This window comes from Peromyscus californicus, unplaced genomic scaffold, assembly GCF_007827085.1.
Source record: "Peromyscus californicus insignis strain IS unplaced genomic scaffold, ASM782708v3 Scaffold_5__1_contigs__length_169319896, whole genome shotgun sequence".
NCBI classification, from domain to species: Eukaryota; Metazoa; Chordata; class Mammalia; order Rodentia; family Cricetidae; genus Peromyscus; species Peromyscus californicus.
In genome coordinates, this window is record NW_026294573.1 from 89,683,099 (window position 1) to 89,695,273 (window position 12,175).

The 12,175-nt window shown below is 42.2% G+C and overlaps 1 protein-coding gene across 1 annotated transcript in view; it reads left to right on the forward strand.

The window, feature by feature from the left end:
• Positions 1-12,175, forward strand: part of Svep1 (sushi, von Willebrand factor type A, EGF and pentraxin domain containing 1) — a 177,861-nt gene that overhangs the window by 77,313 nt on the left and 88,373 nt on the right. Inside the window, exons 9-13 of the mRNA XM_052717725.1 lie at positions 3,159-3,288; positions 5,682-5,789; positions 6,648-6,779; positions 7,859-8,053; positions 9,216-9,337. Of these exons, the coding sequence (XP_052573685.1) occupies positions 3,159-3,288; positions 5,682-5,789; positions 6,648-6,779; positions 7,859-8,053; positions 9,216-9,337 (687 nt within the window). The remainder of the gene's footprint in view (positions 1-3,158; positions 3,289-5,681; positions 5,790-6,647; positions 6,780-7,858; positions 8,054-9,215; positions 9,338-12,175) is intronic.

Consider the following 12,175-nt stretch of genomic DNA (forward strand, 5'->3'; position numbering starts at 1 on the left):
CCTGTCTACATTCATGTATGTCCCTAAACTCCAAGAGATGGTGATGGTCAGTCTCATCAAACACACACCACATTAGAGAGAATGTATGGGTTTCTACTGCCCAGCAAGCTTCCATCTATCAGTGGAGTGCAGAATCATGTAGGTGGAAGTTTCTGTCCTGCCAGCAACTCCCAAATACTCAGCAGCTACTTCTCAAGTAATTGACTTGGGGGCTTAATATTACTTATAAATGCTTAGCTGATAGCTCAGGCTTATTACTAGCTAGCTCTTGCATCTTAAATTAACCCATTTCTATTAATCTATGTATCGCCACATGTCTGAGAAGTTATGGCATGTTGCTCCTTGGGTGCCTGGCTGGTGTCTCTCACACTCTGTCATTCTCCTGTATCACTGCTTGGATTGCCTGCCTGCCTCTATCCTGCCTTGCCATAGGCCAAAGCAGCTTTATTTATTAACCAATGGGAGCAACACATATTCACAGCGTACAGAAAGACATCCCATATCAGAATTCCATACAGCTCAGTCTGCACTACTCGGGTGTTCTGGGCTATTGTCTGAAGCAGCTACTTCCCTATGGACAAAACCAGAAATTTTCAGAACTCTACCCCAGTGAGCACTCCTGTTTCCACAGAATCTCTCTGCTCCTGTGAGCTGATGAGGGTGCTGGGACCTGTTTGGCAACTTGAATAGCAGCCTCCTGCCAATTCATCTATCTGCAGGGGCTCTCTTGTAGAACATGGCATTATCTGGACTCTGTAGTCCTCTGTTCTGGGACTTTAGCTACAATCATAGACAGGGGAAATATACAATCTTTTAAATAACATTCTTAAAATACTTAGAAATCCATAATTATTTAATTCCCAGTAGGGAAAAAGTATAAAATTACTGGTTGAGTCTCTTGCAAGCAAAATAATCAAATGTATTAGCTGATCTTTTTAGCCATTTTAGGTTTTGTTGGTATATAATGTGCAAGTCTTATTCTAATTCATTATTGGTTAATTATTAGTTTTTCACATTATGTATATTCCCTCCCCAAATTACAACTTTTCGTGTTTGTTTCATAGCCACAGTTATGAGCCCTGTTTTTGAATGAGTCCACGGTCATGAAGTTGTGGGGTTTGCAGCTAGTCCTTTAATAGCAGGGGACCAGGACTTTTCTTATTTGTGAGGGGTTTAAGTTCACCTTTTGCTTGGTGTGTTTAAAATTCTTTCCTTCAGAAAAGTGTGTGCGTGTGCGTGAGTGTGTGTGTGTGTGCGTGCATGTGTGTGTGTGCATGTGCATGTGTGTGTGCGCGCGCGCGTGTGTGTGTGTGTGTGTGTGTGTGTGTGTGTGTGTGTGTGTGTGTGTGTGTGTGCAGTGAGCTTGTAGGACTTCCACATGTCCCAGAGCTTTCTTATTCCAGACCAGCATTTAATGATAAAGAGAATTTGGTAGGAGGTGCTATGCCTCCACTTCTAGATGGCCTTTTCTCCCTGAGTCTTGTGGACATGTTTCACTATGCGCAAAATTGTCTAAGATTTTCTTAGGTACTGGTTGCTCTGTCTTGACTTTTGCTTCATACATCGAGAGTCCTTTTCATAATATCTGCAGCCACACCTTCAGTTTCTTCAGCTTGGGGTTTTCTTCTGTGTTTTTAGCGTATTTTCCTCCTCTAACCATTCTGTTTTCTTTTTCAAGAATGTCCTGACTTTTTCTGGGAAGATGTGAACATTAACATCTATTTACCCCCAAATAGAGCACTAATGAGAGACAATGCTACTTTTCTAGCTTGGTGAATGAGTTTATTGGGTTTCAGTGACTCACAGGCAGCTCTGTAACCAGAAAGCCTACCCCAGCCTGACTGACCACTCACAAAATCTGCCTCCCTAGAGGGCACTGCCCAGCTTGCAGCTGTCTCCACGGTAGCATGTTCACCCCAGAAATTGTTGTCTTGTTTTATGACCTACTGGGTTTAATCAGCTCCCCTCACCCACCTGTGGGTCTGGGTGTTGGGGGATCCATTGTTGCATGGGCAACTCACCAGTGACTATAGCACTGAAGACAATGAGTCCCTGTCTCCTAGCAACCCTCAACTGGCATTCACTCCCATGGGAGGGCCATTCCCATGAGCCTCTCCCCGACCTATGACTGAATGTTGACCATCTGAGTCTCTTAATGGTTAAAAATAAAAGAGTACCATCAAGTACATATAAATGCTTATCACATCACTTCATAAAGGGCTCTCTAAGCTTATTTAAAATATTTTTTAAAATCTAATGGAAAATAAATATATTTTACTATATAACTATTTTTACTATGTATCTTTTAACTTTTTAATCTAACAATAAATATCAAACTCAAAAAGCACTTTAAACTTATCCAGGGTTATAATGTTTATTATATAACACACTGGTGTAACTTTTATTACATCACAATTGTCCAGTAGATAAAGAATGGAAACATGAGAATGTCATCTTTGCTGAAGAGAAGTTGGACCTGGCATGTAGAACAGTGTTGGATGGCTTTGCCTAGCATGTAACCCCAGTTTTGATCCACAGCACCACCCTAACACTCTAAAATAAAAACATGGTTAAAACAAGGGCCTACACCGTACTTCTCACTTTACACAGTTGAAGATATTTAATACAGACCTGAGAACTCTGACACTCACATCATACCCCAGACAGTGGGAATGCAAGTTGTTACCATAACTTAGGAAAGAAATGTTTATTTCCCATCAATAAAATATTGATAGTCTGAGGTCAGGTCTATACGTGAAGAGATATAATAAGATATAATAAGAAAATTGCAAAAAAAATGTTTAAATTGGAATATAAAACTGTTTAAAGAAGTAAAATTTGGAAACAAATAAAGAGTTCTTGAACATATTTTCCTGAAAGAAATCATATTTTGTACATGTAAAAGGCATCTTAAGTTCTAAAGATCACTCAAGAGTATAAAAGTGTTCTACTGTATTTTGCTTAAAATATAAGGAACAATATGTGTGCCACCTCTATAAACTGTGGAAAGAGCAGTCTAAAAAATACACCACACGGGTGGGCTTCAACCCTCCTTTCTCTTTATGGAATACTGTATCACCTTATTCCTTTGCTGATAGTATGTCACTCAGAAGAAGATGAATGTGCTACCGACATTATCAAATCTTTGTCCCCATAAGGTGTCAATCCACGTCCATCCGGCCTTTACCCCACCTTACCTCTTCCCAATCGGAGAAGTGGCCATCACCTACACAGCAACGGACCCATCCGGTAACCAAGCCAGCTGCACTTTCTACATTAAGGTCATCGGTAAGTCCTCCAAACCATGTGGATGGTTTACAAAAACAACCCTTGTATTCATCAGTATCCTCTGCCCAGGTTCTTCCTCCTGAACTTGAAACCCTTCAGGACCCTTTCTCATATCTCATAACTGTCACCGTGTCTACTTCTTGCCAGATGAGCACTTTGGAAAGTTCCAGATGGCTGCTATCTCTCTCTTCTTACTTGACATTAATTCTCAAAGTCATTCAAGCCTAGACTCTGTTCCCTTTATGCCTTTTGATTGTATTGTTGCCAAAGTCACCAACAATCTCTGTTGTGACTCTTACCTGCTGTTCCTATGATCCCCTCTGAGACCTGTGCCTGGATGTTGAACATCCGAGTCTCTTAGTTGTTAAAAAAAAAAAAAGTACCGTCAAATACATACAAATGTTTATGAAATCACTCCATAAAGGGCTCTCTAAGCTTATTTGAATTTTTAAAAATCTAATAGAAAACAAATATATTTTACTATATAAGTGCTTTGACTCATGTATCATTTAACCTTTTAACCTAACAACAAATACCAAACTTGAAAAAATACTTTAAACTTGTCAAAGGTTATAATGTTTACTATATAACATGCTATTATACAACATCTTTTTCTGGAGGAAATTATACTTTGTACGGAAGCTGATGGAGGCCTTGAAAAGTCATCCTGAGTTGACTTGGTTCGGGGTTCTCAAAGAGCACTGACCTGCCAGGAGCATGTCTCCTGTCTTTGCTTTATTTCGCTCCGGCTTTGAGTGCCTGCTGGGGCCAGGTGCTGTGCTGCTCAGTGGAGACTTGAGTGTGAACCAAAGCAACTCCATCGCTGGTTTGCAGAGTTAGCAATCTAAAAGCACCAAGCCCAAGTTACTATACTCATGAAATGGCAGGTGAGCGAGAAAGACAGAAATTGAGCATTTACTTGCAAAAACACAGGCTAAAAGAGAAGTACATACATTCTCAGGGTGCAGCTCATTTGATTTCAGAATGTGTTTTCATGCACAGACCCAAAAGTCTTGGCCTTGGTACTATGACTACAAGTTATTAACTTAATGACCTCAGGTAACTCAGGTAAGTTCCTTAAGTTTGTCTGGCCAATGTCCTCACGTTAAAAAAAAATTAGAGTAGTAGTTTGTACTCTCTCCTTCAGACTTCAAAGGTGTGTAATTAAGAACACTTTGAACATGCAAAATCTATAATCAGATTGAAATTCCTTCTTGTGCAATTTCTTTATTGTCATATATATGTGTGTATATATATATGTATATATATGTATATATATGTGTATGTATATATATGTGTGTGTGTATATATATATATATATATATATATATATATATATATATATAATTTCACCACATTCCATCAGTACTTTAAAACATGGCTTCCCATCCTACCTCAAAGCCATCTCTTCCAGGCACACTTCTGTTGTTGGGATAAAACACCCTGATCAAAAGCAATTGAGAAAAGGAAAGGCCTTGTTTGGAGTATTATTGCAGGTTACAGCTGATCACTGAGAGGTAAGTTGAGGCAGGAACACACAGCAGCAAGTCACATCACATCTACAGTCAAGAGCAGAGAGATATGCAAATGCACCCATGCTGTCTCCCTGCTCGCTAATGCTCAGCTAGCTTTCTTCCCTCTTCCAGAGTTCAGGACCCCTATCTAGGGAATGATGCCACCTGCAGTTAGGGAGAGTCTTACCATCTCAACAACCAGAACAGTCTCACACAGGCATGCCCACAGACCAACATGGTCCCTCAACTGAGACCCCATTCTCTGATGATTCTAGGTTGTGTCAAGTTGACAGTTAAAACTCACCAGCATGCCACCCTCCAATCTGAATTCTAATGCTCAGTCAGGCCATCAAACTTGAAGGTCACAGCCCGTGCCTCCAATCAGGTTTGGCCACTCATCCTTAACAAGCCAGTTAAAGGAGTCAGATCAATACTGGAAAGGAAAAAAAATGAATTCATTGTGGCTACATTGGAAAAAGGGATAAAGCAACCCCCCAAGTCTGTCTTTGGGGTCCTGAAGTGAGATTAGAGTCTAAATGATGGTCCAAGGATATGACCATCTCTAAGCAGTCCACCTCAAAAAGTGGCCCCACCCACCACTGACCCATCATTGTCTGGGCTTCAGTCTCATCCTGTAAGATGTCTAACAAGTTGTTAGAGCTTTGTGAAATCTCCTTCTGGGAGACAAGCTCCCTCTCTGGCTAGTGCCTTCCCCTTCTCCCAGCAGATTACCTGGGAACATTTGGGGTTCATTGTTTCAATTGTCTGACAGCCTGGGAGGCACAAGAGTCTCCTTGGAATATCTTCATTTCTGCCGGGCTGGTTACAGTTATTTTAAAGAGCAGTCATGACTTCTTTGTCTGATCCCATGTTCTGCAGATGTGGAACCGCCTGTCATAGACTGGTGCCGATCTCCACCTCCCATCCAGGTCTTAGAGAAGGAGCATGCGGCCAGCTGGGATGAGCCCCAGTTCTCAGACAACTCTGGTGAGGACGCACAGATCTTGTTGTCAGATGGGTAACGCTGGCCAGGTTTTACTCTTAAAAGAATAAATAACAGCTAAGAAGAAGGAGAAATAGCACCAAATGGTGTGTTTTAATACTCATATAATTTAATATTAGCATCTTTCTTAGCCATTGGGTTTTCTCTTTATTCAATACTCACTGGGCATGTATTAAACTTTTGCTAAGTTTTAAATTTGCAGGTTTTAATGTGTTTATTGAATTGAGTCTATGATGTCCTAGGACATAAAGAATGAGTTCCTATTGGCATCCCCAGTCAAATTCTGTGTATTCACATTCACTCCCAAACATCAACTGAATAAATTACAGCAGGTCATAGGAAGGTGGGGGGAAACCCAAGCGAATGTAACTGAAGTTCATTTTGAAAATTTGCCCTAAAACAACAAAGAAAGTCAATTTCTTAAACCACCAATATTCTAACAGATCAAATCAAGGATACTTCTGTTTATCAAAATTCCTTAAGTTAATAGGATTTTTGAGTCTATTATTTCTCTGGTACAGCCTAAATATTGATCTTTTTTTTTTTTTTTTTTTTTTTTTTTTTTTTTTTTTTTTTTTGGTTTTTCGAGACAGGGTTTCTCTGTGTAGCTTTGCGCCTTTTCCTGGAACTTACTTGGTAGCCCAGGCTGGCTGGAGAGATGGCTCAGCCGTTAAAGGCTAGGCTCACAACCAAAAATATTGATCTTTTATCCTCTAGTAGTAGACAAATCATGCTGATTGCTCGGCAAACTTGCACACATAGAAAATGAGAGCACATCAGATAAAAGGCCATAACTACAGAGTGATGCACCTCAGAAATCACACCCTTTCTTCCCTCCGTAGGGGCTGAATTGGTCATTACCAGAAGTCACACACAAGGAGATCTCTTTCCTCATGGGGAAACTATAGTGTGGTATACAGCCACCGACCCCTCAGGCAACAACAGAACCTGTGACATCCACATTGTCATAAAAGGTACTCTCTCCACCAGACCCTCTCCCAGCTGACATTTGTTATGTGTGATCACTGCAGTTCTCTCTGGGGGACAGGGGGAGATAGACAGAGTGCTGAGTTTTCCAGTTGAAATGCTGACAGATTGTAAGTTCCCAGTTGACATCCTTGAGCTTGTGCCAGATCTTCTGAAGGGTAGCCTTTAATTCCTGTGTTAACTAGAGCACCCTAGAGGAAAAGGACCAGTTACGAAGGGATTTCCTGAGTTGTCTTAGATGATATGGGCTGGAGAGCCTAACCATGGTTTCTGCACACTGGTGATGCAGCCATTACTCAGTCCAAGAAATTGGAAGCCAGAAGGGTGTATCCTCCATCCTCATGATGCAATGTTGAAGCTCCTTGGAGAGTCACTGGGAAACGAAAAGGCTGAAAGAACCTGGGTGTGTCCAGGAGTGACAGCAGCACCATGAGATGCACTAGTTCAGGAAGAATGAACACTCCTGCTGCCTTTCTCTTCCTCTCTTTCATCCCACCCCATCTCCCAGCCTATTGGATGGAGCTGCCACATTCAGGGCAGGTCCTTCCCCCTGGTGGTGACTCTCCCACTTGCCAGTCATCTCTGGAAACACCTTTCCTGACCCCTCCCCAGGGGGTTACTAATCATCTAGGCATCACTCAACCCAGTTAAGTTCCTAGTCACAGTTCATCATCACAACTGCGCTTTTATGAACCTTTTCCCCTGATACTGCAAAGAGTTGCTTTAAAGACCCCAAAACTGTCTTTGCCACATAATGCTAGTGGTACAGGTTTCATTTTTATTCAAGCAGTTATGGCAGAAACAGTAGTGCAAGGTCAGATACATGTTTGCTTTCTTATAAAATGTGCAGGACTCCTCATTGTACATTGGTACAACTTTTCAACATCTGCCCACAATACAAGGAACCAAAAGTAGTCAGTGTTGCTCTCCCAGACTGAGGCCCCTTGGGAAAATGTTTCTAGGGAGAGCAGGAGGCAGGAGGAGTCCTCTGCTTAGCTCAGCATTAATTCTTGGACTATGCTGCTCCAAAACTATAACGGAATAATACAGTGTTATTTCGGCACAGGTTCTCCCTGTGAGGTGCCCTTCACCCCTGTAAACGGGGACTTTATCTGTGCCCAGGATAGTGCTGGAGTTAACTGTACCCTGAGTTGCCGGGAGGGCTATGATTTCACAGAAGGGTCTACTGAGAAGTATTACTGTGCTTTTGAAGACGGTATCTGGAGACCACCCTATTCTACTGAATGGCCGGACTGCGCTAGTAAGTTCCAGTTCTCACCTTTTCAAGTGTACTATGATGTGCCTTTCTGTGCATCACACAGAAAGTGTGCCTTATAATGAGAATTAGCGGCAATGTGTATGGTTTAATATATTAGCCACCAGAGTCTGGCTAGAGATTGGGTTACTACAGAAAGGCAGAACTATCTTGACCTCATGATTTACCAAAAAAACTTGAAGAAGTTTGTGATCATGGAATTCTCAGACTGGAAGCATGAATCTGAAGTTTCTTAGTGAAAGAATTTATGTAACTGAATATCCAATGTAGGTGATATAATACAGTAGATTGTGTGGTGTCTTTAGATTTAACTTAGAGTCAGAGCTGCTAATTCTAAGTGTGGGGGTGGGTGGAGTGTGGGGGAGGAGTGGGGGGATGGGTGGTACTGGGTGGGATTCGAACCCCTGGGTCACCACATCCTAGACTCTGGCAGCCCACAATGCAAGCTTTTGCTACAAGAGCAACATTACCTCTGTGGAAATTATACTTTCAAAGATTGTGACTACGCATAATAGTTAAAACTTTTAAATGTCTGTTAGTTGAAAATGCAAACACATAATAAAAACTTACATAAATTTAAATAACTTTGATGTCGTCAAGATCAAAGGATCTCTTATTCTTGCAGTGCTCCTTTTCTCACAGGAGTGGAGGTTACAGAACATTAGATCAAAGCACACTCATCCCAGCAAAGGAGCCAGAGCCACTGGGCTGTGGTTTACTATGGCCGGTGGATGCCTGGAAACATTCACTGCCACCTCGCCCTAAGAAAACAAGCGTATAAATAATGTCAGAATCAAAAAAGAAAACTTTAAAATACTTTTTAAGTTAGCATGCAAGACATGAGCCCTCACTGTGGAATTACCATACACACGTCACGGCCCTTTGTAGAATTAGTCCTTCTCTAGGATCCAGGTTTGGAGTTTCAGTTTGTTCATAGAAAGCTAGATCTCTGCGCTGGGGATATAGCTCGGTGATAGACATTTACCTAGCACAAGAAGAAAGGAAGGGAGGGGACAGGAGGGGGGAGGGGAGGGGAGGGAGGGGAGGGAAGGGAGGGGAGGGGGAAGAAGGGGGAAGGGAGGGAAAGAAATTAAATTTGTCTTGGAAATTCTACCCAACTGAAGCTGTTTCCCCTAAACTTTTCTAGTAAAACGTTTTGCAAACCACGGGTTCAAGTCCTTTGAGATGCTATACAAAACCACTCGCTGTGATGACATGGATCTGCTTAAGAAGTTCTCCGAAGCATTTGAAACTACCCTGGGGAAGATGGTATGTCACCAGGAGGCCTTGGCTGTGTGGGGGACACTTAGAACACCCCTACGGCTGTCTTAACTTGTCTGGGTCAACTGAAATTCCTACTCCTAAATGTGTCCCTCTTGGGGGTCCAAATTTGCATTTAGAATTATTTATTGAGTTTAGACTTCTGAATTCAGTTTGCCTTAAAATGCTGAGTTTTGAAATACAGTGAACCAGAAAGTTAAAAAAAAAGGTTTAGAGTCTTTGTAGTTTAAAAAATACTTGTCTTATTTCAAGTATGACAGAAAATGCCCAAAATTATGTTATATTATTCTATGAAAAGAACTAATTGAACATTTAAAGATTTTCTTTTTTGTTGTTGCAATTTGGTTTCGATTTGGGGGTTTGAGAGAGGGTCTCATGTAGCCCACCCTGGCCTCTAACTCACTATGTAGCTAAGGATGGCCTTGAACTGCTGATCCTCATGCCTCTAACCTCCCTAGTGATGGGAATACACTTTAGTGGTTCTCAAGCTGTGGGTCGCAACCCCTGTGGGGTTGAACAACCCTTTCAAAAGGGTCACTAAGACCATCTTCATATCAGATATTTATATTGTGATTCATAACAGTAGAAAAATTAGTTATGAAGTAGCAATGAAAATAATGTTATGGTTGGGGGGTCACCACAACATGAGGAACTACATTAAAGAATGGCAGCATTAGGAAGGCTGGGAACCACTGGATTACAGGCATGTATCACCACACCCAGTAATTGTTACTGGGGCATTGTATCCAGGGTTTCACGCATGCGAGGCAAGCTCTCTACCACCTCAGCTACATCCCCATCCAAAAGGACTTTCTATTTTATGCATTTTTCTTTAGGTCTCCAGATAGCCATGCAATGCATTTAACTGAAGGCAGGGAACATGCTTTTGTCTGCCAGAATGGGTGGAGATTTGTTGATTTGCTAATAAACATTTTAAAGTGCTGCTTGTGAAATGCCAAGTGTTGTTATAAAGATGTCTGATGAATTAACTGGCATATACTTAATAAGCTCTTGTTTTAAAATGTTTTGCTTAAGTTAAGTTGGTAGAACCAAATTCCCAAAAGGAAAATCATAGTCATCATTGCCAACAGAGGGAAGACTGTGTTCATCTGGTCACTGTGAGTACAGGTCTATACTCTAAAGGGCAATGATAGTATTACATAGTATTACTCAATGACTCAACCCTGACTCAAACTAGTGAACTAGTCCTCCAATAATAAATAGGATTCACACTGAAAACTGTGTGAAAGTGAACTTCATTTGTGCTAGTGGCTTTCTTTTGTCTAAAACAAACTGCAAAAGATGGCAAAAGATGGATCAGAATGTGATATGAAATGTACTTTCATTTAATCAGTATTTAGTCAGTATCTATGGTCTATGGAATAAAGCAGGCCAAGCCTTATGCACTCATAGACTTCATATCCTAGTGAATAGAGAAACAATAAACCAATTACAAGGGAAATATACAGCATGCTGGGAGGTAAGTGCTGGAGAATAAAATAATTCAGAACGTGAGAAACCTCACCAGCAAGTGTCCTGTTTGAAAAAGGGACTGAAGGGATAAGACAAGGGGCTTCATGCAGAAGAAAGAGCAAGCACAAAGGCCCTGAGGCAGGAATGTCTTTGGGAATTTAAACCACTATAGAGTTGAAAATGGCAAGAGTAGGTGGGGGCGGGGGGTGGGGTGGGTAGTGGAATGAGCTAGGATAGGAGATGTTCCAAGAGTTCATGGGGGGCAGAGAAAATGGGAGTGAGAAGGAAAATCGGACTGTGGAGAGCCATAGAAACCGCTGTACTCTGAGATGGACATAGACTGGTTTTCTCATGACCTGGACCAGTAGGAGATGCGGAGGGTTGGAGCACCTAAGATCACACAGGAAACTAAAGCAGGAACAATGGGAGGGTTGCTTGGGCGGTAGTAACAGCTGTGAGAAGGAAGTGCGATCCGGGACATTCACAGACTCTGCTGGTCTAGCTGATGGATTGGGTGTAGATTATGGAGGAAGAGAACAGACAGGAAGCTGAACACAGCTGCAGGCTGTGGGCTCCCATAGGGTCCGGAAGTGAGGGAAAGAACCTTCACTGACTTGAATTTTACTGGTGGGGCAAAAATGACCACCAGTGCACAGGGATGGGGAGGGTGGGTGCCAAGAGTGGGGAGAGAGAAGCCGGGCGGTGGTGGCGCACGCCTTTAATCCCAGCACTCGGGAGGCAGAGGCAGGCGGATCTCTGTGAGTTCGAGGCCAGCCTGGTCTCCAAAGAGAGTTCCAGGAAAGGCGCAAAGCTACACAGAGAAACCCTGTCTCGAAAAACCAAAAAAAAAAAAAAAAAAGAAAAAAGAAAAAAAGAGTGGGGAGAGAGAAGTGCAGGGCATTTTTAGGTGACCTTAATTGATCTTGAATGAAATGTGACAGGATTGGCAAAAGCAGGGGCTGTAGGTCCTCTCAAGCCATCATCAGGTGAGAAAGTTGGGAACAGGTAAGAAAGGGGGGACAGGTGAGAAAGGGGGACGGGTGAGAAAGGGGGGACGGGTGAGAAAGGAAGTGACCACTTCAACCTGTTTAAGGTTCTCTAGCCAACAGAGTAGGAAGGTATCCAGGTGAACGGGCATTCCACAGGAAGGGGTTGTTTCATGGGGATGGACCACAGAATCTAAGACAGATGTGGGAAGATGGGAAGGGCTGAGGGAGAGAGAAGGCAGGAGACTTCACACATTACAAACTCCAAGGAGGCCACAGATTGCTGAAGAGGGTGGAGTCGCTGGTAGTGATGTAAGGTGAACACAGGAGTGATAAAGTCAGATAACTGGAGGACAAGTGAGCAGAG